Source organism: Peromyscus leucopus, chromosome 8a (assembly GCF_004664715.2).
Source record: "Peromyscus leucopus breed LL Stock chromosome 8a, UCI_PerLeu_2.1, whole genome shotgun sequence".
NCBI lineage: Eukaryota > Metazoa > Chordata > Mammalia > Rodentia > Cricetidae > Peromyscus > Peromyscus leucopus.
The window spans coordinates 31,133,308-31,160,253 of record NC_051085.1 but is presented as its reverse complement, the minus strand read 5'-3'; the positions used below and the strand labels follow the sequence as shown (position 1 = coordinate 31,160,253).

General features: G+C 44.7%; 1 protein-coding gene across 1 annotated transcript in view; it reads left to right on the top strand.

Annotated features, from left to right (window-relative positions):
- The first annotated feature begins 1,018 nt into the window (after positions 1–1,018).
- Sash1 (SAM and SH3 domain containing 1) overlaps positions 1,019–26,946 on the top strand; it is a 235,332-nt gene continuing 209,404 nt past the window's right edge. Inside the window, exon 1 of the mRNA XM_028861579.2 lies at positions 1,019–1,294. Within this exon, the coding sequence (XP_028717412.1) occupies positions 1,274–1,294 (21 nt within the window). The 5' untranslated portion in view covers positions 1,019–1,273. The remainder of the gene's footprint in view (positions 1,295–26,946) is intronic.

Sequence of the window (26,946 nt, the reverse complement as noted above, 5' to 3'; positions counted from 1 at the left end):
TGCATGCCAGGGTTCATGTAGCCATTAAAGGACAACTTCCATGTTCTCCCTCTACCCAGTGTTCCAGGGACCAAACTCAGACAGTAAAGCTCCTGTGGTAAGTGCGTTTGCCCACTGAGTCACCTCGATAGCTCTAGATTGTGCCCTTCTGAATGTATGTATTTTAATGCAGCTGTTTTCTCCTCCTTCACCCATGTGACACACACACAGACTTATCCGTGTGAAGGAAACACAATGCACACCAACTTTTACAGGTTTAAGCACTATATGAAACTTGGGTTTGGGGTTGGTTGTTTGTTTGTTTTGTTTGTTTTTCAAGACAGGGTTTCTCTGTAGCCCTGGCTGTCCTGGAGCTCATTCTGTAGACTATGCTGGCCTCAAACTCAGAGATCCACCTGCCCCTGTCTACTGGGTACTGCTGGGATTAAAGGTGTGTGCCACTACACCTGACCCTGTATTTTATTTTTTTTAAAAATATCAAAATTTTCCCCTTTGGATACCTTCAAAAATTAATGTTTTTATAGCATTTCTTTTCAGGGTTATTAAACTGGATTGAATTATATTAAGCCCCAACTAGAGTTTTGGGAGGAGGGTAAACCTGGAGGATGGGCCAACCCTCCAAAAAGAATGTGTACTGAGACACAGACAGTTTGTGCCATGTGAACACAGATTCTAGAACATTAAACTTGCCATGTTAAATGTATTTCTAGATGTTTCTCCATGGAAGTCTTGGACTAGCCCTCCCCTTCCCTTTCATGAGCCAAGAAAAGCCTGAACCAGAACAATTCACTTTCAGCTTTTGGAAAAAAATCGAAATATAATGAGCCAAGCGGTATAAAGATAGTATTGGGGGCCCAGGAGGGAGGAGCGTTTCGATTCCTGATGTTTGTTCCTGATGCATCTCAAGGTCTGGTTAAGCACTCTGAGAGGTATGCACAAGCTCCTTTCTCAGGCATGTTTGCAGGCTTCGCTTTACAGGCTGAGAATCTAACGAGCCAGGCTTGCCTTCCTGTCATAGTGTTATACGTTAAGTGTTTGGAAGGCGCCCCAGCCAGGCCTCAGGAAGCAGATACCGCCTCTGGACTTATCGTCCTCCAGGCGATTTGTTTAAAAGTTCATAATCTCCAGGGCTACATGAGTGTCCCACATCTGCCCTGAATTGAAAACAGCTTCCCACTAAGAGCCTGACATCAGAGCTGAGGATCTGTGAGTCAGAGAGGAAGTCCAGGGCCGTTCGAACGTATGGCTCGCTAGACCACAAGCGGCTCCCTTCATGGAGGACCAAGATTTTGGGGTACGTAGGCTGTGGATTTTCAAGTTCTAAGATTTTCATTTTCTGTTGTTTTGTTTTGGTGTCCTTCTGACCATTAGACATGGAGGGGCAATGGTGGGGATCTTTTTGTAAGTATTTTCAGGGCCGCTAAGCAATTGAGCAAACTTCCAAAAAACCAGGCAGCCTCTGTCTCAGAGCTGCTCTGCCAGGTCTTTGGATTTGTGTGACTTGCTATTTATTATATAAGATACATTGGTTTAATTATGCAGATCTTTATTTTCCTCTAGGACTCCTAAAAAAATAAAAGAGGGTTCTGTAAGCCAAAAAAAGTTTTTAGTGTTAAACACCAAAGCTTTTCCACTCTCTGTTTATCTACAAAATCATTTTAAAAGACTTCCACACATGCTAAGAATGAAGACTGGGACTCTGAACTTCATATTATAAGCCTCTGGGGACCCAGGCTGGCAGAGAAACCATTTACTATTTAATATTCCACTGAAATAGTGTCTTTCTCAGCTTTCTGGGTAACAGTATTCTCTGTAAGAACAATATATTGAAGACTGAGAAGTTCTCTGCCTTATATCTGTGTGTGTGTGTGTGTATGTGTGTGTATGTATATATATACATACACACATGTATATACATCTATATGGTCATGATTCATCTATGCATGTGTGTATATATATATATATATGTCATCATGGAAGACAATTAAAAGGAATCAGGAAGTCACAAAGGTCTGTAAGCCACCAGGCAACTGGTTGCACTATTCCAAAAATTCCTTCGGTACTGTTTTGACTCTAGAACTGTTTCTCACTTTGCTGCCTCTCAGAGAGAGAAGGCAATGTTTGCTATGGGAACTGCTCAAGGCAAACTTGTTGCTTGGAAATACAGTGGTAGACTGGGATTCTGGAAGACATGTCACTGGGGATGTATGACTCTGTGGAGTGGGTTTTCACCTTCCTTGGTACAGTGGAACCGGAAGTTAGGAATAAGCAGTGTTGAGTAACTCAGAGGGACCAGCCACAGAAATAACAGGTGAAATGCATGGTACTGTGGTTATGGTTTGAACAAAGCAACGATTCTGTGGCATGAGTCCTGCCCTGTGAGAATGTTCAGGAACTCCAAGGAAAGCTGGAAGGGAGAAAGGGGCAGGGCCCATTTGCCTTTCCAACTTGGTACAGATGTGTTCATCAAAGACGGGCAGATAGCACAAACCCCCTCTGTTCCATGTCCTTCCCCTGGCCTCAAAAACAATAGGCCCAGAGCAGCCCAGTTGGCAGGTAACATTTTCGTCTCAATGCCCAAAGACTGCCTGCTCTTGACTGGTTGCCCGTTGACTGGTGCCCTTGAAAAGGGGAAGGGTTTTTTTTGAATGCCAAAATTCGACTGGAAACTGTGTCATGGGACTATGCCCTCTTAATGCCCGAGAGACAGAGGCTTTATTTCAGAGAAGGAAGCAAACACATTCGGATTTTGTACTGGACGGTGCAAAAGATGTATTGCTCGGTTTGCAGACTGAAAGGAGGGCCATCGGGCATGAATAACCATCCCTGACCTACCTAAGGTCACTAGCAAAGGAGTTTAAAATCTAAAGGAACAGCCAGTGCAGATCAGCTCCCTATGGAGAGATAATTATGTGCATGACTTAATTTGGTTGGTCGGTTTTATTTTTTTGAAGCAGGGTCTCTTTGTAACCCAGGCTAGCCTCAAATTAACTATGTAGTTGAGAATGACCTTGAACTTCTGATACCCACCCCATCTCCAGAGTGCTGGGATTATGGGCATGTTCCATCACTCACAATCAGTTTACGCAGGGCTGGGAAATGAACCCAGGAATTTGTAAATAGGGGATAAACATCTACCTATATCTCCAGTCCTGTGTCTTAATTTAACTAACCTTATTCGTCTTCTTGTTTAATTTCTCAACCCCAGAAGCATGGGAATAACATTAAGGCAGTATGGCTGGGACTTCCACAATGATTAGAAAATCGATCTAACTGCTGTTACTTCTAATGTAACCCACAACCATCTGCCTCTTCCTCACCAACAGAATGAGAAGGTTTTCACTGGGGCCCATGTCCTCTTCCTTCAGCCCCCTCTTTTTAGTCACAGCCCCCTAATTTGAATACTAAGTATTTGGGGAATCTACAGTTAGGGCCCTAACCAGCCATGTCACCGTTCAGTTTCACAGGACTTCTTGCTGCTCGGAAGTTCTGAAAGCCATACTTGGAATTCAGAGCACATTATCACCCAGAAACAAGCTCCCAGCTCAACTTCTGAATGCAAATTTATCCTAGAATAGAATCTTCTAGAAACTTCTGGAAAAGAACAGAAAGACTTAGCATTTGTCTAGTGGTATTAGAGAATAAATCTTGCAATGAACTCTAGTAATGCTTGTGAGAATGTTTTTAATGTGCTTGCAATTCTTCCTTGGTCTTGCACACACACCTTTGCTGTCTTGATCTGGACCCTAACTCTTCGCCCTAAGTACTTTGTCTTCCTCTACACCCTCAGAGAGTCCCCTGGGCTCGAGTCCAATCAAATTATTTGTGTATACTTTTCCTCTTGTGGTTTCTTTTGCCTGGGCCGTGTTCTTCCCTTTATAAGTCTTGGTAAGTCCACTCAAACATCAAAATCACTGAAACGTCTCCTGTGATGTCCCAAGATGCCTCTACTCCCTGAGCCACAAAGCTCTCTGAGAAAACTTTGTACACAGCCTCAGATGTCTTCTCTGCTGATCTAAAGGTTTGAGGGCGCCAATTAAAAACAATCCCCATGGCCAGTGAGATGGCTCAGCAGGTATGGGTGTCTGCTGCCAAGCCTGAGATGCCCAAGACCCTGTGTTAAAAGGAGAGAACCAATTCCCATGAGTTAGCCTCTGATCTCCATACATGGGCACGAGCATACACATACATAAATGTAATAAAAAGCCATAAATTATATATAATAAATATGTACATATATACATAAATGTAATAAAAGCCATAAATTATATATAATAAATATGTACATATATAAAGATAAATGTAATAAAAGCCATAAATTATATATGTAATAAAAGACTTTAAAAATCATTCCACCAGGTTTAATAGTGCATGCTTCTAGTCCCAGCACTCAGGACACTGAAGCAGGTAAATAGAAAGTTCAAGACCAGACTGGGCTGCATAGGTAGAATGGTAGAAGAAACAGATCCTCGGAAAAGTTAGAAAGTCCTCCTTTTCGACTTCTGCATTCTCATGACATCTCATAAGCCCCATTTTCTACTAAAATCCCCACACACTGTGATATCTGCTTCTGTGTTTTCCCTTCCCTGTGCTCAGAACCGCTTAAAGATGGGGATTTCTTCAGAACTTACTACAATGCCTGGTACAAAAGAAATCATTGTCACAAGAGGTCGTGTGCGCACCATCAGGAGGGTAACGGATTCGTGGATGGAGAGTGGAAGGATGGATAGGATACTGAAGGGAAGGTCCTTTGTTTAGAGAATGGCGGAAAGCTAGGTGGACAGTTGTACAAAATTCCAAATGAGCAGCCAGGCGGTGGTGGCTCACACCTTTACTCCCAGCACTTAGGAGGCAGAGCCAGGAGGATCTCTGTGAGTTTGGGGCCAGTCTGGTCTACAGAGAGAGCTCTAGGATAGGCACCAAAACTACACAGAGAAACCCTGTCTCGAAAAGCCAAAAAAAAAAAAAAAAATCCAAATGAGCAATTTCATCTTGTGAGTGTGAGATTGACGGAATGTGTCCATCTTTATTTTGCTTCTACTTCATATGTGGGAAAGACTGAACAGTGGGTAGGAAAGGGGCCATGGACATGGAGCATACGGGTTCCAGTTCTGGTCCTCTGCTCAACAGCTGGGTGGCCTTAAAGGGTACTTACCTTTCTTTCTTTCTTTTTTTTTCTTTTCTCTTCCTCTGTACACTGAGAGTGACACCTGCCTCAGGGTGCTGTTGTAAGGATTAAATGATAATCCGTCAGAAAGAACTGGCCAAGTGTTTGAGCCACACAGGGTGGAAGATGAGTGTCAGTAAACAATTATCTAAACCTGAGCTGGCAGGCACCAGACACTGGACAGTGAAGTCAAGAGGAACTCAGCTCTCTCTCTCTCTCTCTCTCTCTCTCTCTCTCTCTCTCTCTCTCTCTCTCTCTCTCTCTCTCTCTCTCTCCAGCTGTGGATTCTTCTCTTTGGCCATTGGGTCCCTTCATTTTGATGTAACCTGTCAATAGCTTGATTCCATCTTTCATCAAGCCACCTCTCCTGTCACTCAAAAGAAAATGAAATGAAACCCAGAAGAGTGAGTGAGGGAAAGAGTTCAGAAGATTCTAAAAAATAAGAAAAAAAAATTACCCAGAGGAGAGGTGAGGTGACCCCAGCTTTCCATACAGCATAACCAGGCAGAACACTGTCATTATCCCAAACGGCATCTAGACATGTCTCACAATTCTTTCTGAAACTTTAGAGATACTATTACATTAGTATTCATTATTTCCCAATCAAAGACAGTTGTACTGAGTGTGGCAGTCCCTCCTTGTCATCCCAGCACTCGGGAACTTTATGAGTTCAAGGTCAGCCTGATATACCTAGCCAGACACTGTCTCAAAACAAACAAATCAATAAAAAAGAATATCTAGTTTTGGCGGTACTAGAATTCAAACCCAAAGTCTCTTCCATGCCAGACAAATATTCTACCATTAAACTCCATACAACACTACCCAGAAAATCATTTTTAAGATTTAGTTATTATGTGTACAGTGTTCTACCTGCATGAATGCCTGCAGGTAAGAAGAGGACCCCAGATCTCATTCAAGATGGTTGTGAGCCACCATGTGGTTACTGAGAATTGAACTCAGGACCTCTGGAAGAGCAGCCAGTGCTCTTAACCACTTAGCCAGCTTTCCAGTCCAAAAAATCATTTTTTATTTAGACTTTTTTTTAAAGAAACAAAAGTGATTGCTGATTGTTTCCTAAATTAGTTTTTGACAGTTTCATGTTCTGAAATAATTGTTATGCTTTTCAATTTTTTTTTATATATGTGCATTTTGCCTGCATGCATGTCTACACAACGCTTGCATGCCTGATACCCACAGAGGCCAGAAGAGGGCATTAGATCCCTTGCAACTGGAGTTACATGCTGTTGTGAGATGCAGTGTGGTTGCTGGGAAGAGAACCTGGGTTCTCTGGGAGAGGAGTCAGCGCTTATAATCACTGAACCATCTCTCTGGTTCCTAGTCCTGTGGTTCTCATGCTTCATTCTGAGTCCCAGCTTCTCCCCACACGGCTTTGAACCGCTTGATCTCATTGTCTCATATCAAAAGTAGGCATTTTATCAAAGAGGTACCACAGTGAACCAAAATCAAATTCTGACCCAAGAGCATGTTAGATAGGCAGACATTGTGCAGACCCTCCCCTCTTCCATTTGTCTGAGATTAATATTTCAATTTATGTTTTATTTAATGTATGTAATTAACAATTTAATATTATAAACATTTCTATGCACATACTTCCAAGGTTATCTGATTCTCTGGCTGTCTCTGCCATCCCTATGTTAAGTCAATGCATGTGACCTTCGGATGGATGACTTGCGCATGGCTTTTAGGTGAACAGGCGGGTGAGAGTGTGTGAAAGTTGGTCAGGAAGTTTTGTCTGCCTCCGAAACAGCTCTACAGCAGCTGACCTTCACTTCGGACTTATAAGAGTGTGAAATAGCCCCCTCTACCCATCAGGAGCAAAATGTCACATGAAGCTAAGAAGAGCTCAGTATCCTCCTTGCATGCCAGCGAAGGAGAAGAAAGAAAGGTTCATCGTGGATGGATTTGCGCAAGTCTTCATCCCTGTTTTCTTCCTTCCCGGTTAAACTGAAGAACAACTCACCTCACCCCCACGGGTGTGAACTCAGTGCCCTCCGGAGCCCTTGCGCATCTGTTCAGGTGTCCTAGAAATAAATATTCAATGAATTGTTAATTTAATTTCAGTTCTCCATCAAAAGGCTTTCCATAAGCTGACTAAAAAGAGCTTAGCTGTCCAAAAGTAGGTCAGACAGAAAAAGGCACTTTTGAGTGTGTGAAAGAATCCTAGTCTTTAAAAGAATCCAGTTCCACCAGTTCAACAAATACCTATTATAAACACCAAATGGAGTTAGTTGTGCCTAAACAAGAACCATTTGTTTTGTTTGTTTGTTTATTGTTTCATCATTAAACTGCCCCAAAATGTAAGATACTGAAATGAAATCTAGTTATCAACCAGACTTGAATTTGGAGTCACCTTCCCATTGGGCAAATGGATATTTAAGGAACTAGCTTGAAGCTACTTGGTGGCTACCTGGGAGTGGGGGGACACTTGTGAAGATAAAAAAGAAAGTCCATAAATATAAAAACCTCCATGTCTGGTGCCTAACATCTAGTGGACGCTCAATTTTTTTCTTGAAGAAATGTTGGGTTATTCTGGGCTAACTTGGGCCAGCTCCTCTGTCTCGTTACAGCTGCTGCCCTGAGTTATGGTACAGCTGAGAGTGGGTAATTCTCAGATTGTATGTAAGTAGGACACCTAGAAAGGACAGCCTCTTAGGAAGCAAAAGCCCAACGTTTCTGGAACATGTTTCCAGAAACCTCTTACCGAAGGAGTTGCTCTAGCATTCTGTGAGGTGATACCCCCTCCCTCCCTCCATCCCTCCCTCCCTCCCTTCCTCCCTCCCTCCCTCCCTCCATGCATTAGTTTAAAATGTTAATCAATGCAAGCATCCAAGGAGACAAGTACTGTTCTCATGCTTGGGAAATGGTGATGAGCAGATCACATGAGATCGCTACCCCAGTGGTCCATTCATTTTCGGACAAAGCACATTCTGCTACCACCTAACATCAGTACCTTCTTCAGGATGGACAGCAAAGTGCCCCAGAAGGAGTAATCAGGTTAGAAATGAGAGGACCCATTTGAATCCAGGGTCTACGCCTTGCCAGCTGTTCATTTCTTAGAAATCAGAATGTTCTGGAAGGTGTATGCAAACCTGAGACCTGTCCATAAACATGGGCATAAATGCCCACCTTGCAGAGGTCCTGCGAAACCGAAGAGACATACGGACGACAAACCGCACACGCTGGACACTAGCTCACAGTAGTTGCTCCATTAATTGTTTTCCTTTGTTTATTTATGTCATTTGAATGGCAACCCTTTGTTACCTTAAAGAAAAGCTAGTTCAGAAGCCTGTCAAAGAAGAAAAATATCCAGGGATAGGAGGCTTCCTCTAAGCACATCCTACAAAAGAAGCATATTTTCAGTCATTTTTGAGGCAGCATATTGGCCCAGAGTGTGTTGGCAAAAAAAAGTAGCAAAAACATGACTTCTCATTAACCACAACATCTTAGCCATCTGCCCTTTTGTTTTACTCTGTCCTGAAAGGAGTGAACAAGAAATGCCAACAAAATTTAGGTTGACGGAGACAGAAGCAACAATTAGGGGTGTCTGAATAACACCCCTAACGAGAACCTCAAACTCAAAAGTCTCAGAACGAGAGGTCGCAGCGTAGGGGTGCAGGGAAGGGGGCTGAAATTGGGAGGGGGGTCCTTTGGAAGTCTGTGGTAGGAGCAATTAGAATCCCAGCTGCTGCTCCTGTCACCATCTCAGGCCTGCCTGGGCCACCAAGAGGCTGAGCCAGCTGCTCCCATCACAACAGAAAGGCTGGGGAGGCTCATCACCCCCCCCAAAAAAATGCCCCAGAACCAGCTACACACTCTAACTCTGAACTTAGCTCCCCAAATGATGTTAGGCAGGATTTGTTTTTTGTTTTTTGTTTTTTAGTCTCGTTTTATTTTTTAGTTTAAAAAAATAATCACAGTGGACAAAGTCACGGCAGAATCTCCTTCACTCCTGCTCTTTGCCAACACCAGCACCAGCCGCTCCAGCGCGAGCCTCTGCATGGCCCTGACCTCTTCTTTCTGTTCCTGTATTCCTTATTGCTACTGAAGGTTCTTTCTCTCCAGATGCAGACCATGTCTCTTAGGTGTGTGCGTGGGCTCATTTCTCTTGGTGTCATCCAAGGAATCCTATATCATACAGAGCTAGTTGTCTTCCCAGCCCCCGGGATGAGTTCTGAATCCAAATCCATACAAAGATGGCGTCTAATATGGTCTTATCCAATTTGCCTGGGTTTTTTTGGGTTTTTTGTTCCCTGCATCTTTGTCTTAGATGCTGTAATATAACAGGAATGAGGGACGTGTTTCCTTGGAAGGAGTCAGTTGGTCATAAACGTCCAGATCTGGCTAGTTACTGTGTCGGGATGCATGATGGCACCCAACCCTCAGGCAGCCAAGGAAGAAACAGGCAGTCAGCCAGGTTTGCACAGGGCTTGTCCCTGTCTTGCCCACCAGCAACCCAGGAGACAGAAGACTTCTTCTTGTAGCAGGGGATCTGCCCAACAGTCAAAATCTGCACGGACAGCTGGACATTGGAAATTCCCAACAAGCCCTGCGCCTTCAACCTAGTGAATCCACAAGTGAGGCCCTCCAGGCAAGAAACACCATAAAACAGCGAGACAGGCAGTCTAAAGAAAGTAAATAGCCACCCCCAAAAGATCAAATATCCAAATTATGGAATATATCCAGGTCAGGGGAGTGATTGGAGAAAATTAATAAAATAATAATAATGTGCCAGAAATAAAAGGCATGGGTTTCTTGATTAAAAATCAACGGCCCAGCATCTAACAATGGAAAAACAAAAACAAAAACCCATCACCGTGAATTTTCAAAACAGGGGTAAGCAGGAGATCCTAAAAACAGCCAGACAGAAAAAAGAAAGAAAGAAAAAAGAAAAGAAAAAGAAAGATGACATATAGCAACAGGAATCCAAACAGCAGGCCCTTCCATCAGGAAGTGAGACACCAGGAAGCAATGGCCTCAGGATTATTGACAGGTGATGTCTGAGACCTATCAGCGGTGGTCTCATTAAGCTCCTTCGGGCAAGCTTCTGGAAGACCCAGCCCAGTAAGATTATAGGAGAAGGCTCGGGGTGGAGCTCAGTAGAGCATACAGCATTTGCCAGTACATCTGAAGCCCTGACCTCCATCCCCAGGCCGGCAAAACCAACAGCAAGCGAATTAAAAAAGAAAAGACCTCACGGTTAGAAGCGTGGCTCCATGGGTGCAAAACTTGCCTTGCAAGTGTGTGGACCTGAGCTGGATCCCCAGCACTCATGGAAAAATTCAAGTGGAACAGGGACATTGTGTGGGTAAAATTCCAGCGCTAAGGAGCCAGAGACAGGAAGCCCTTGGGGCTCACTGGCCTATATGCAGGCACACATGCACGCGCGCACGCGCGCACATACACACACACACACACACACACACACACATGCACACACACACACACTAAAATTCTAAATAACAAACAAAAGAAAGCTCCAAGAAATAAAAAAAAAAAAGTATGAAATCTGGTTATAGCACATACTGAAGTGAAGCCCTTGATAGGAACAGACCCCTAAGTTAGAGTATAAACCTGATAGCCACAGAGGCATACCACTCCAGCCTCCCTTTAAAGCAGTGGTTCTCACCCTTCCTCAAGCTCCTCACGTTATGGTAAACCCCAACCATAGAATTATTTTATTGCTACTTCATAACTATAAATTTGCTACTGTTATGAAGCATAATGTAAATGTGCACAGTATCTGGTATGCAATGCCTCCCCCCCCCATTGGGTCGCAACCCACAGGTTGAGAACCAGTGCTTTAAAGGATCCCTTGACTAAGGAGTGTGTTACGCTGGGGCTGGGTCCCCTGCTGTCCTCACAGAGGATGACACTATCAGAGTAGTGCAAGAGAACTGAGCAGCTAGCTGGCCCCACCCAGAGCATCACCCGGATCTGTTCTGGTTCTCCCTTGGGACTGGCCTTGAATTACTCAGGACTCGACTGAAGTCTAAAGGTTCTGTCCAGGCCCCTTTCCCTCCCAGAAGTCCTCAGCTTAGAGCCCGTAACCCTTCCTAGACATCTTCCCTGATACATACTGAGCATTTCAAGGACAGGGTGAGAGACCAGAAGAAGGAAACCTGAAGGGGAGGGCAAGATGGACTATTAAATATCATTTGTAAACAGGGCCTGGTGTGGTAGACCTGCAGTGTGTACTCGACAAACAGGCTGCGGCAAGACCACAAGGTGAAGGCTTGCCTGGGTGACAGAGTGAGTTCAAGGCCAACCTGGGCCACTTAGTGAAACTCTGTCTCAAAAGTTCCAGAGTCCTGGAGATACATCTAGGAAGTAGGGTGCCTGTCTGGCATAGATGAGGCCCTAAGTTCCCATCTGCAATACTGAGAAGAAATAAATGGCTTGCAGTTTAGAAAATCCATACATAGGAATACTCTATTCTATTTTGTAGCAGGAAGTATTGCCTGGTGCTTGAACCAAAACTAAAGTCAATTATATTTAAGGTCAGTAGATAACACCTATACCTCCCTGATAGGAAGACAAAGAAATACCAAGACAAACTCATGGTTTAAAAATGAGAAAGAAAATGGCAGGGGAAAAAGTCAAACAAAAAAAAAACCCACTGGAAGAGTTAAGAATGGTTGTCGGGAGGGGTAGAATGGGGTGAAATGTGTGGAGAGAAGAGATGAGAGGGGGGCACTTTGAGGGGTAGAATGGGGTGATATGTGTGGAGACAGGAGACCAGTGGCACACCAGGTGTTATTTGTTTGACTTGATAGGAGAAGTTGCTTATTAAGCCCATTGGACATTGTGCTGATAAGACTGTATATTTACACAGCGAAACACGCTCAGTGAAAACTGAGATAAGATCCCAGTGTGGAGGGACACGCCTTCAATCCCAGCTCTCAGGAAGCAGAGGCAGGTAGATAGCTGCAAATCAGAAGCCAGTCCAGTCGACACAGGGAGTTCCAGGACAGCCAGGGCTGCATAGGGAGACCCCCATCTAAAATAAATAAGTAAGTAATCAATGAGGATCCCAGTGTGGTGTCCCTTTTCCAAACTGCAGCCTGAGCCTGCCCCTAATTCACTGGTCCCTTTCATAGCTCTGGATTCTAAGCCTCCTATATCTGCTAGAGAAGACAAAAGATGGGGAAATTCAAACACCTGTACCCCAAGGAGGCCTGAAGAGATCCCCCACTGCCTCCCACTCCTCTCCAGCAGAACTGTCACTTGTTTGAAAACAAGCTTGCTGGCCACCTTCCCCTGAGACGCCAGTGGATCCTTAAGCCATTTTCCTTTTGAATGACCAAGTGGACTGAATAAAGAGGAGACCATGAAGAAGAGAGAGATGACCAGAGGTCAGGCCCCTGTCCTCCCCAGCAGCTATGATAGTCATCCTGAAGCCACCTGGACCTGGAGGCAACTGCCGTTGGTTCCTGCCACATGCCTCCCTTCCAGAGAGCTCTAGTTGGGTGGAATGTAGGCTGGGTGGCTGGGTAGTGTGTGTGTCTACGCAGACTTCACATGAAGCCAACGATGCACTCTCCTCAGCTTTCACTCACCTTCCGCTTGATGAGGAAGCACGGGAAACACATTCAATCATGGGGAAGCATGGGAAACACACTCAATCATTTGTCGGGACTACCAGCCCACAAATAACAGCGTGGAGACATATCATTAATTAGGAAAGCTAGTCCTTCGCTTAGGCTTGACCCACTCACTCTTATAACTTAAATTAACCTGTTTATATTAATCTATGTTTTGCCTCGTGGCTTTTTAACCTTTCATTCATTCTGTATGACTGATTCCCCCCACCCTCCCTGGAGACTCTTGCACACCTAGATTCCTCCTCCTCTTCCTGTCTCTCTGCCCGACCTATCTCTCCTGCCTGGCTATTGGCTGTTTAGCCTTTTATTAAACCAATCATAGCAACATATCTTCACACAGTGTACAGATATCCCACAATCGTCATCTGTACCAAGAAAAACCATGGGCCTGGAGAGATGGCTCAGAGGTTAAGAGCACTGGCTGCTCTTCCAGAAGACCTGGGTTCAATTCCCAGCACCCACATGGCTGCTCACAACTGTCTGTAACTCCAGTTCCAGGGGTTCTGATGCCAATGCACATGAAATAAAGTTAAATAAAAAAAAAATTCTATAAAAAAAGAAAGAAAAGAAAAAGCACAGTAAAAATATATACAAGAGACCAGAAACCCCCAAATACCTCCCTACTACCCCTGCCCCAATCAGCCACTTCATTCTGAGGGCAAGAAGCCGCCCTGTTCAGCATAAAAGAAGAACCTACCTGGAGGTTTTTAATGATAAGAACCAATAGGCAGGCCGTTCTTTAATCAACTTTCCATTTGATGAAAGAGTTACATGTTCACGTGTACAAAAATGAAAACTTTCAGGGGCCGAGGGCAGAGCTCACCAGTGTCCATGCAGCGTGACCAAGGATCTGACTTTAGTCTTTGATCCCAAGCTTTGCAAAACAAACAAAAACTTGGACACAAGAAAAAGAACTGTAATTACAAACCCAGGGATACTTCCTATTCGCTGTTTTCTTTACGGCTTTTTTTTTTTCTTTTTCTTCGGTCTTTTCCAGCACTTTGAAGTCTTATTTTATGCATAATTTAATATTCTGATTTTCTATTTAAAATTTTATCAAATGCTCCTTGTACTACTAAAACCTCTTTGTGAGCATCTTTTTTTGAAGTCTGTGTAATAGAAGTAACATAATTTTCCCAGTCTTTCTTCCTTGTTGGACTTTTAAAAGTTATTTCCAATTTCCAGTGCTACGATGAACTTCTGGTACGAACATCTCTGGCCTCAGTTCAGATTATTTTCTTCCAATACACTCCCAAAAGCAGAGTTAGTCAATGACATGAACATTTTCAAGGCTAAGTAAACCTTTCTTTTATTCAGGTGGGTTGTTGAAAAGTTTATTGAATATTTAATACCAGACTGTGTAGAATAGATGAGTAAACCAGCAAGCTCATGGCCAGCATACAACTTAGAAAGCATGTCACACGTACAGGGAAAGCCGCACTGGGCTCGTCACAGCTCACCTCTCTCAGCTCCAAAGGAAGCCATTAATCTAAATTTCTGCTCTCCGAGATTTTTTTTTAAGGGCTAGAACTTGAACTTACAGTCTTTCTTTTAAATAATAAGGGGTATGGGGTGTAGCTCACTGGGAGTGTTCCTGCCTAGCCCTTGCAAGCCCTGGGTTCCATTCTCAGAACCACAAAAAAAAAACAGAGAGTCCCACCCAGCACTGGGTAGGATATACAGCATCACAGTGTGACCTCTGGGCATTGCGGGCACGAGAAAGCCATTCTCCAGGATGGTAACAAGAGAACTCTACAAGGTTATGAAAGAAGCAAGTTTGTGTCACCCATACCATTTATCTAAAAGCTATGAATGACAGGCTGTGTCTTTTTATCGTTTCCATAACTCTTATGCATTGCAAAGAAATCTATATACAGTGTCCGCATAGGGCTTCGTCGTTGATGGTTCTATATATGGATGATGTCTGCACAGAGTTTTGTTAATGGTTCCAATTGAAGATTTTTGACCCTAGCTTTACCTCAATTTTTAAAGCATGTTTGTATATGCATGTGGTATGGACATGTGTATGTGCATCTTCATATGTGTGTGGTTGTGTATGCCTGTACATATGTGTGTGTATATGTGTGTGCACGCGCACATGTGCATGGGTGCAGGTTCAGATATTAGAGGTTGTCACTGTGTGTCCTCGTTGATTTGGTTAGTCTAGGTAGCCAGCTTGCTCTCCACACCCTGAAACCGGGACTGCAAATGGGTCACTATCAGACTTTTATGTGGGTGCTGGGGATCTGCAGTTTGGTTCTCACTCTTGCAGGGCAGATGCTTCACCGGTTGAACCATCTGCTCAGCCCCCCTGACTCTACTTGTAGGTGAAAGTGAAATGGTCCGAATGTGTCGGGCTTGCAATCCTGGCTTCCCTTGCCCTGTGCTTAGCCACGTGATCAAAGACGTTCTGTCAATTCTCAGCACAACCTTCACGAAACGAAGGTGGCCAGACATCTGGATTACAATTTGGGGAATCCGTAATAAGCAGCTGTCCCAGATTCTCCCTAAATTACCAGAACAGCATGTTGCCTATCCATGTTCAAGACTGAAGAGGTCCTGTTTGGTGGGGTTGAAGTTTGGCTTTGGACTTTATAAAAACTTAGATATAGCCAATGCTTGTTCGCTTTCTTATATCATGAATCCCTCTAGAAAACTGAATTCTTCCTAAAGGATAGATCCCTGGGCCCGGGAGTGTGACTCAGTAGATAAGAGTACTTGTTTAGCATGCAGTAAGCCCTGGATTCGATTCCTAGAACCACAGGGTATTCCATACCTGTAATGCCAGACTTCAGAAGTATAGACAGAAGGATCAGAAGTTCAATGTGCTCCTCAGCTGTGTAGCAAATGTGAAACCAGCCTGGGATACACGAGACCTTGCCAGGGAGTGCAGTGTGTGTGTAAATATATCATTCCTCTAAAAGGTGTACACCTACACAAAGTGTTTCTCAGCATCATGGGATTAAAGACCTCCTTGTCCCTGACTCATGGGCCCTCCTCTAAGCTTCCTATATTAATTAGTAGGTAGGAAGACCGCAAGTGGGAAGATTTCCGCTGCAAGAATTTACTTCTATTCTAGAGACTGCAACTCCAAGATGACAGGTCAACGCAATTGGCTCTTTTGAAGCCTTTCTTTTTGACTTGGAGATGGCCACCTTTTTCCTGTACACTCATGTGTTATTCCCTCTATGTGTGTCCATGTCCTAATGCTAGGAAGACACCATCCCCACTGAATTAAGATCCACTATGATGACCACTTTGACACAAGGGTCCATTTCAAACCCCTGTCTCCATGCATGGTCACACTCTGGGAGACCTGGAGTTAGGACCTCATCATAGAAACCTGGAAGGGTACCCATTTCCACCCATTGCAAGTGCCCAAGCTAATCACTGTAGCCCAGTGAGGTCCAGAGACTTGAACAGGAGAGGCAGGGCAGCAACTCGGGTATCATGCCGTCCAGTCTTCCACAGCCCTCTGCCTACTGTCTCTGTGCTTTTTAAGACCGTGGTGTGTTGTCCCAGAAGCCTGCAAGCAAAAGGGTCGCTTGAGGTGAGACAAGAGTGGAGGGATGGCCTTTGCCCCAGCTCTCTGGTGACATCAGGATGAGACTGAGGGTCCTGGTCACCCTCCAGTTCCTCTAGGATACCTGGGCAATACCCAGTGTAACCTGTGGGAGGCTTCATAGTGGCTTCTGAGGGACCAATGAGGTAATGAAGGTGCCGGTGTGATCCAGGTCCAGGGTTACCTTCTGTCTACTACTAAGATCCAGAGGATGGTATCGACTGGGGTCTCCTGAAGCCTTGGAAAATAAAGGACTTTGGTTACAAATCTTGAATCTGGAAGCACAGCAACAGCAGGCCTTCTCCCATTACAGTTGTAACTGTGCCAGGGACCTCATATTTTCCCCTCTAAGTGTGGAGGTGCTACAGTCTCTGCCACCTCAGCCACAGCCTCCCTGGCAGAGTCCCAGAAACCTTTATCGTGGGCTGGAGAGATGGCTCAGTGGCTAAGAGCACTGGCTGCTCTTTCAGAGGTCCTGCGTTCAGTTCTCAGCACCTATATGGTGGCTCACAACCACCTATGACTGTAGTCTCATGGGATCAGATGACATTTTCTGGTCTGCACATAGATGTACATGCAGACAAAACATCCATATAAAATAGGGGGCTGAGAGATAGCTCAGAGGTTAAGAGCACTGGCTACTCTTCCAGAGGTCTTGAGTTCAGTTCCTAGCACCCACATGGTGGCTCACAACCATCTGTAACGAGATCTGGTGCCCTCTTCTGGCTTGCAGATATAGCACTTATATACATAAAATATAAATAAACTAAAAAAAAAAACAGAACAAACAAATAAAATAAATCTTTTTTGAATAAAAGACTTCATCTGAGGTGGAAAATAGCTATTTGTGTGTGTGTGTATGTGTGTGTGTGTGTGTGTGTGTGTGTGTGTGTGTGTGTGACATGTCAGGCACTCTTGAGTGTACATGAGCCACACCCTTCATGTGGAGGTCAGAGTCTGTTCTCATCTTTCATCCTGTGAGTTCCAGATATCAAACTGAGGACTTAGGCAGCAAATACCTTTACCCACTGAGCCGTCCTGCCGATCCAGAGACTTGCCATTCAAGAATTATCACCTTAATTCTGGAAGGAGTATATATATGTAGCTGCTCTCTTTGGATGTCTTTACTTATGATGATTTAACTTGGGATTTGTTTTCCAAGCACAAGTTTACTACATTTTCTGCTTTGAGTGCACACATGCATGTAATTAGTGAGTGTGTGAGTGTGTGAGTGAGTGGTGTGTGTGTGTGTGTGTGTGTGTGTGTGTGTGTGTGTGTGTGTTTCCTCTGTTGTTTGCAACACCTCAGTTGGGAATCATTTGTAAATTTAGTTAATGAGCATTTAACACATTCCCTTTGATAAAGCTGTTAAGTCGGAGCCCTACGCTGGCATCCCACCAGACATCTCCCCCTTGCGAAAGCCAGTTGTGTTTACCAGTCCTTAACTGCTTAGCGGTGGTTTCTTATTTGTTGGCCCAATAGGGAACTAACCTTTAGTCTTCTCTGGGAGAGAAAAAAAAAAAAAGGTGATGCTTGAGGTTTGTAAGGAAATGCTTACATCTGTATTCCAAGCAGGTCCACTCTCCTGGCAGGCTTTCATTTTCACCACACAAAATGAACGGCAGGCAGAACAAACATTTCCGAGTCACCTTAACTGGCCCGGCCGGTGGCAGCCATGTACAAGCCAGAGCTGTCGGCTTTTGCAAGAACAAATAGCAATCCAACACCTGCGGGCTCCACCGTCAGCAAGGTGGCCTGGATTTAATTATGGCTTGATCTCCAGAAAGGGAGTGTGTGTCAAGTGTGCTTTTCAGTCACTTAGAGAAAGCAGAGTTGGCGGCAGAGTGGCCCTGGGATTTGCCCACAAGATGAGCCCTCCTTACCGTCAGCACATCCGGGGAAACACGGGCCGTTCCAAACTGAAGACTGATCCAGAAGCAGCATACAGGGGGCTTTAAAAGTCAGGCACTTAAAACTAAGTCTAATTGAAAATCTAGAGGTAAGCAGAAGGAAAAGCTCCGGCCAAATATTCATGTTGATGCCAAACGGGAAGCCATCTCTCTGCTTAAAAACAACCTCTTCCTCCATAAATTCTTGAGTGTGCACATACAGGGGGAGACACGTGCGTGTGCCAGTGCGTGGAAGACAAAGGATAACTTTCTGAAGATCGTTCTCACTGTGTACCTTGTTTGAGACTGAGTCTCTGCAGCTGCACAGCCTACCCCAGGCTAGCCCGTGAGCTTCTGGCCACACTCCTAACCCTGCCTCCTCATCTTGACATAGGAATGCTTCGACGTGAGCCATCACATCCAGACTTTTAGCTAGGTTCCAGGGATTGAACTCATGTCATCAGGCTTGTGTGGCAAGTGGTTTGACCCATTCAGTCGGCTCCCTGTCCCCCCCACCCCACCCCACACACATACACTGCATTCATTCTGGTCTGCTATATTTGCACTCCTTGGCTCCTTGGCCACTTTTTTCTGAGTTCAAAAATATTTTAAATCTGCAGTTTCCTACTTCTCAGTAAATGCCATGCCAGTCTTCAAATCAATATACAGACATACAAGGAATGCATATGCCTAAGCTTGCGCTTTCTCTCTCTTTCTCTCTCTCTCTCTCTCTCTCTCTCTCTCTCTCTCTCTCTCTCTCTCTCTCTCTCTCTGTCACACCACACACACACACACACACACACACACACACACACTCCACTTTTGGTCTGTTCTAAAGTCAGAAAAATGGATCCTGGTAGCAGTTAGATTAACCGTGAACATAGCACATCGACAAAATCTGTTATCTAGGTCTGGTCACCAAACAAGACAGGGCACTGAGATTTCACCTTCCGACCTTTAGACTGCCAGGGAGTTGGTCACGGGAAACTGCTGAGTCCCATGCAGGCACAATTTAAGGGCATCCCTGCACCCTTTGCTTTGCACTGTGCCAATGAAAGACAAAGAAAAGAGAAACAATATACGGTGTGAAATTCTAGGGAACTTTTCTAGCCCAAGTCACCTAGCCATCCATAGCTGGAGGGAACTGGAGAAGCCTTTTATGTTGTGAGTGGATGATGGAAAATGCAAGGGAAAAACTGGAGCTGCCACACGGTGTTGGCTCAAGGTGGAGCCAGAGTGACTCACTCTGTGCAAACATCATGGGTTGTTGATTGCCGAAGACATGATTGACCCAAACCTACCTGATTCTAGGTAGGTCGCTGGCTCCAGAGCCTCCCACTTCATTTCTGTCATTGTCTTCCTCTTCTGTGGCTTCGGGATAAAAGGCAGTAGCGTGGTAGGAGAGCAGACTCATCCCGCATCTGTCTCAAGGCCTAGAGTGCATCTGTCTGAAGGAAGCCCTCTGGAGAACCTCTGGTGTCCGTGGTCACCAGTGGTGGCCTTTGCCATGGGTGAATAAGCTTGATAAGACCAGTCAGGGATATGGAGAGAGGTGGTTGATCCTACTAAGGCTGTTGGATTCCAAAACCATCTGAAAAATAGGGACTAAGAACAAGAACGGTGAGCTTTCCTCATTGTATGTGGATGCGCATGTGTAGGTACGCACGTAGAGGTGAAAAGACAACTTCTGGGAATCAGTTCCTTCCTTCTCCCATCTGGATCCAGATTTATATCTTCAGCCTTAGCAGCAAACAACCTTATCTGCTGAGCCATCTCGCTGGCCCAAGGGTAATGAGTTTTAGATATGTGTGTCATGGTTCACACATGGAGATGCTGCTTTTTTTTAGTATATAACCAAACAGTGATTTCAGATCGGTCATGGAAGCATTCACATGTTACACACAAGTAAAAGCCATGACTCCAGTAAAGAAAGTCTACATGTTTATGAAATCATTACTGGTTTTTTTTTTTTTCCTGAGAGCACAGCCAACACCTTTTAGATGTTAATCTTTGATTCCATTGTATATAAGAAGTTCTCTTCTACCTTCCAGTTAAGAACTAGGGATTGTGGTACAATTGTGGCATAAATTTTATAGGTGAGACCAGACACATTATTTTGAGACAGAAGCCATACCTAACCATGTTAAGGCCAAGAACCTGAGGCTGGGTAGTTCATGGGCCCTAGGGGAGACCTACTACTATTACTCTGCTAAATAAAGAAATAAAATCACTCCTAAAGACACATTGCTGTTCCCGTAGATCAGTGCTTAGTCCACATCAGTGAGGCTTCTTTTTTTGTTTGTTTGTTTGTTTGTTTTGTTTTTCAAGACAGGGTTTCTCTGTGTAGCTTTGCACCTTTCCTGGAACTCACTCTGTAGCCCAGGCTGGCCTCGAACTCACAGAGATCTGCCTGCCTCTGCCTCCCGAGTGCTGGGATTAAAGTTGTGCGCCACCACTGCCTGACTGAGACTTCTTCTTATAGGAGATGATAATTAACATGGACCCACAGATATTGTCAGGAATGGAAATAAAGTCGGATTTCATTAAGAAATTCCAGGCAGGGCTGGGCAGCAGTGGCGGCACGCCTTAAATCCTAGCACTAGCAGGCAGAGCCAGGTGGATCTCTGAGTTCAAGGCCAGCCTGGTCTACAGAGCGAGATCCAGGACAGGCACCTAAACTACACAGAGAAACCCTGTCTTAACAAATCAAAGAAAAAAAGAAATTCCAGGCAGGGCCTTTGGTCTTTGGTACAGCTGACAGCCAAGTGTCTCCTGTACTCTTTTACCTATAATTCTTCTCACCGGTTCAAATAACGACGCAACTCAGCAGAGATTGTTCAGGCTACTGAGAATCTTCAGAGAACTATCGCAGAGTTTCTAAACTCCAGTTTCCAGTCAATAAACTAAGAAGTCTTAAAAGAACAGAGATCAATAGTAATCATGGCCAGTACAACAGAATTTCTGCCGAGATGAGTCTGGGGGCTATTCTCTGTGCTCCGTCAACTGGGCTGATGTCAGCAAATTTGGGAAGCCTGGAGAGTTTCTCTGTCTTCAGTCTTCAGAATTTCTTCTTTCTGTTCCCTTTGAATGGTATTTCCCCCTTTCACACCTCCTTTTAAAAAAAAATCATATCTGTATTTTTATTTGACACAGCATTAGTAGTAGGTATCAGTGAATTAGAATGTGACATTTCAATACATGTCCTCAATGTGTAATAACCAGATTGGGGTAATTAGAATATTCAGAACCTCAAACATGTGTCCTTTTCTTGTCTTGGAAGCACTCAACATCCTCTCTGCTACCGTCTCTAAAATATTCAATAATTGGTCATCAACCATAATCATGTACTGTACTCTAGACCATTGCTGACTTCTTCCCTTTCCTAATCAAAATCAGAAATGAGATGACATTTTATAATTCTGCTCCGGCTGCACTTAGTCTGACCTTTACATTGTCTTTCCTACAGCGTTTGCACCTCTGGCCCCTTTTCTGTATCTGGAATTAAGAGTTGCTTTGACTAAAGACATTTTGAACAGGTCAGACATGCTGGTACACACCAGGAATACAAGCTCCAGGCACATGGGGGCAGGAAGATCAGGAGTTCCAGGTCATTCTTGGCTACATAAGGAGTTGGAGACTAGTCTGGGCTATATGAGACTTGGGATAGGAGAGAGGGGATGTCTCAGTAACATCTCCAAATAACTGGATCCACCACTGATATTCCCACTGTGAGAGCCAATAATCTCCCTTTGGTTTAAACTGATATGAATAAGAGGATAATGTTGGGTAACAACATTATCAAAGAAAACCTATGTAAATTCACACCAGTGACACTCATTTCTGGAGGATGCTTCCCATTTATGTCTAACTACCATGCAACATAATCATTATGTACATCATTAAGTCTGTGTCAGATTAATTTAACTTCTTGGATTTTACTTGATGACATTTGTAAACATACACATGCACTCTGGCTTTCCACTTCTTAGTGCATACAAATTAGTCATCTACCAATAAGATTTTTTTTTTCAAAGTGCATAATGCCAGTGCACGTATACTTGAGGAAATAAGGGACCAAAGACTGGGAAACAGAACTACCATCTCCTTTTCCACAGGGATGCATCATCACTGACTAATTAGGACATGGTTGAAAACCAGGGCTTAATAATTTGCCCATATTTGCTTCAAGCAAAATCAGTTGAAAACAGCTTTTAAAGGGGTGAGAGATGAATGCAAAAATAAGGCAGGACAGTGGGGGGGAGGGGGTAAAAGGAAGCAGACAGACAGCAGAGTTGCCTTCTTTCAGCCTCTCTGGCCTCAGATCTGCGATATGGGAGTCTCAGTTCCTGCATCATGGGATTGGTATCCGCCTGAAGGTGGTCTTTGAGAGAAGGGAAGCCAGCCCTATTCTCCCTGCCTGCCTGAGTGGTGTCTCCATATGGACTGTGATGGCTCAAACTCACCTAAGTACCGGAAGTGCTTGTCTAGAGTCTCCCCGGGGCTTGCTGCATCCACATTGTGAGAACCATTCTCCAAGTCTGGTGAAGTAGGCTAAGCGTTCTCCAAGAATGCTAAGTAAGGAGGGGTAAAAAAAATGATGAGATGTGAAAGAAGGAACAAGACGGAACGTATCCACTGAACATTGCCCTATTCCCCTATTCATTAAATAAAGCAAAAACAAGGGCTGGAAATAAAACCGCAGCTTGGTGTACTGGGTGCTCTTTGTGATTGTGATTCATGTTGCTGCTGGTTTCCCAGAGGACTTTGGGGGCTATGGTTAAAAAAAAAAAGGAGTTTAGAGCCAAGAAACACTGATCCTGGTGTGTAAGAGGGTTTGGTTATGTCATGTTCTTTCTGAAAAAGAACAGTTAGAATTTTGAACACTGGTTACATACTCAGGCAGGGGACGTAAAACACACTGGACTGGGACAGGAAGGAACTAACTTTGGGAATGTACTTATTGGAGTGCCTTCCAGTGTTACTTGAGATTAGAAGGTGGGCAGAGCTGCCTTCTGGAATGGTCTTTTCACAGACTCACACAGCCGGAAGAGACAACCGAATCCGGAGTCTTATTTCTTGCCTCAGGGAGCTATATAACTAGTCCATCCAATTTGAATTGCTCGCCAATTCAATTTTTAAAATGATTTTAAACCACTGTCTTTCCCAAATTCTGGGCTCATCCTCCATCTACCGCAGGTAGAGAGAGACACAGCTACCTAGGGGCTCCCTCCTGCAGAATCCCATGCCGCTTCATTCCAGGCTATGGGTTAATGGAGCCTTGCACAGAAATGTAGGGATATGAATATTAATGTAGATATTAGCAGCACTCGGCCTTGAGGCACGTGCAGGGGTTTATGCACTGGCCTGTGGGGCCCTTCACCTATAAAAATTGCCTTTGGGGGGCTCTTCCCCTGGGAGTGCTGTGAAGGACACACTGCTCAGACATAGAGTCCCATGGGAACTCTGTCACTTAGGATGTGGTCAGAGGCAGAGCTGAGCCCTGGCAGGTCTGCTCTTCCAGTAAATGGGCATTGGAGCAGAGCAATGTGGACAAATGATATGCCAATTAATTACATTGTTCACGAGTTCTATACCAAGGCTTTAAAAAAGTCTATTTAATTCAACAGCAGCCCTGAAAAGTAAATCAGAGTTACCATGAGCAGTGGTTCTCAACCTGCGGGTCACAACCCCTTTAGGGGTCAAGCGATCCTTTTACAGGAGTCACATATCAGATATCCTGTACATCAGTTATTTACATAACAATTCACATCAGTAGCAAAATTACAGTCCTGAAGCAGCAATGAAATAATATTACGGTTGGGGGTTACCACAACATGAGAAACTGCATTAAAGGGTCACAGCATTAGGAAGGTTGAGAACCACTGCTCTACAGTAGCCTAGAACACCTCATTCAATCCAGACATAGTTCAGAATGAAGTGAGCACAGAGTGACCTGCCAATGCCCGATAATCCAAACCCTATAGGAGGCCAGCGATGCTGGGACTGGCCCTACAGACATTCTCAGAACCATAGCCCTCCTGAAGCAGAGCTCAGTAGACTTCTCTTTAGGCCTGGCTCTGGGCATACCCCAAGAAATCAGCAGCCAGTGACGCATCCTCAATCCATTTGCAATTCTGCCCACTGAGTGATGGGTTCGAGATGACCTTGACCGCTTGCTTTTCCTCCTTTTAGAGGATAAGTGAAGTGGACCATCCCAAGGGGTTCCCAGAAGGCAGCAGATTAATGTGGGCTTTGCTTACTCCAACACAGGCTGCACTGTGAGGAGGAGGTTCTCTCAGCCCTCTCTGTGGAACTGGAGACCCAGCTCATCCTGGAAGGGGAGGATAATTAGAGGTGTCACTCACATTACTGGTGCCAGATCTATGGTCTCTAAAATCTGGATACAAGCATCCTGTACTTTGTCTACCGGGTACAGTGAGTTAAGATCTTCCCCACAAGTCACTGAACATGGTACCCAGTCCTCTGCCAATCACCCTGGAGGTTGACTTAGGACAGTCATGTCAGCTGTCTTTGGAAGAAAAAACGCAAAGATTTTATGCACTTATTGGACTTGAAAGATGTTGGTCATGTTTATATATTTTGTGAGCATTACAATTTACCAGGCAGATAGAATAACCTGGCTGAATGGCCCCCGGCCTCATATGGGTGGCCACATTGTTTCATGGGAAAGTCTATGAGTTACATTAAGGACCTGAAATGGCTGAGGAAAGCAAAGCAGGATTCTAGCTTCTGAAAAAGCATGACATGCCAATATCTGCCATACCGCCACAGGAATGTGGGTAACACAGGCCAGTCACATCTTTCTGGAGTAAGGCACTTCAACTTTGCAGACAGATTCAGTTCCATCATTATCAGTGTGTTTGCAGATATACTGTTAGTCACAGGTCAATGCAGGCAAGAATTTAAACAAAGCCACACAGCCAGGAAACTGCCACAGGGTCAGTGGACCCTGATGTAACGCTAATCTTAAAAGGCCTTATTAATAAATTTAAAAAACAAAACAAAACAACGGAGCCAGATATTGAGGTGAAAGTTGAAAGATCAGAGAAGCAGAACAAGCCACAGCCAACCTCACCTCGCCAACTCCTCAGCCAGTCCGGTTTCCACGAATCCTCAGACCGAAAGCCTCTGAGTCCTCAGCCCTGAGGGTCTCAGCTCAACTGCTGCTGCCACTAGCTCACCTCCAGGAAATCCTCAGTCTAGAGAGCGTGAGTTCCTGTTTCCTCATGCCTTATATACATTTCTGTGTCCTGCCACATTACTTCCAGGGATTAAAGGTGCGTGTCCTTCCCAAGCAAAGACATGAGATCTCAAGTCCTGGGATTAAAGGTGTGTGCCACCACTGCCTGGCTCTGTTCCCAGTGTGGCCCTGAATTCACAGAGATCCAGTCGGATCTCTGCCTCCCGAGTGATAGGGTAAAGGGTGTGTGCCACCACTGCCTGGCCCCTGTGTCTAATCCAGTGGCTGGCTTTGTCCTCCGATCCCCAGGCAAGTTTATTCGGGTACACAATATATCACCACAGACCAGGGTCAGTGATCAAAAAATAGTTTAAAGCAAAGAGGCCAGTAGCAAATTCAAAAAATGGCTGGAAACAGACTTTGGGGTCAGTTTACAAATCCTGGTCCCTTACCTTAGTGACTCAAAGGCAGAGATCAAAGGACCTCCCTTCCTTTCATAGAGAGGGCACAGAGAAGGTCCTTCTGCACTACAGTGAGGTCCCAAATGGATAGATAACAGTAGGTCCTTTCTCACCAGGATGTAGAGAGGAGGAATCAACAACTAGTTATACACTTGCCCAGCACCTTCCTAGACCCATAAGGTCTACACTACACAGTTACTGTCATTTTCATTATTCCTTTACCAACAAAAGGACTGTGTTTATCTCTAATGCACCATTGCTAATGGCCCACATTTCAAATAACACTTTGTAAGTGGCAGTTCCAAGCTGTGGACCTCGGTCTGTGGGATTCAGTCCCAGGCTCTAATTTGTCCTAGGGGAGTCAGGGGGCACAAAATAATTGCCTGGAAAAATCTGAATTATGTTTACATCTTGCTGAATTTCGGGGTGGGAGGAAGCGCCCGGATAAAGCACCAATTTTCTCTCGAAAGTGTTCCAGCAGCTCAGGAGGGGTTTCCAGCCTCAGCTCTCTGTGCTACGCTGACATTTGCCTTTTCCAAAGAGCATGAGCTGAAAGCACCGTCATTTGCTAACATGCATCGACTCTGGTGCCCGCTTCTAAAGCAGGTAACACAGAAATGGGTGGATCCCTGCTAACTCGGTCCTACTAATCAATTCCTCTGGCTCTCTCGCTCGCTCTTGTCCCCCCAAAATTTGTACCTTTCTGCAGAGAAGAAGCCAAAGCAAACAAATCAACAATCAAAGTCCTTTTCTGAGCAGGATAGATGCATTGCTTTTTAGATGACTAGAATCTGCCTTCTGGCACCTGCTCTTAGCTTCTCCCATAGAAGGAAAAGGGGGGGGGGAGATGCAATAACACTCAAAGAAATTATTTTGATCCCCCCCCTTGTGTCCTGGTAACCTTGTTATCTGTGCCATGGACCATAGTGCCATCTTCTTGGTGGCCTATGGCTGTGTTCAGACCACGCCGGTGCCAGCCAAGTGCCAGAGAAAAGCCCTCTCCCCACGTGAAGAAGTCCAGTTCACCAAATGGGAAATGGTTCC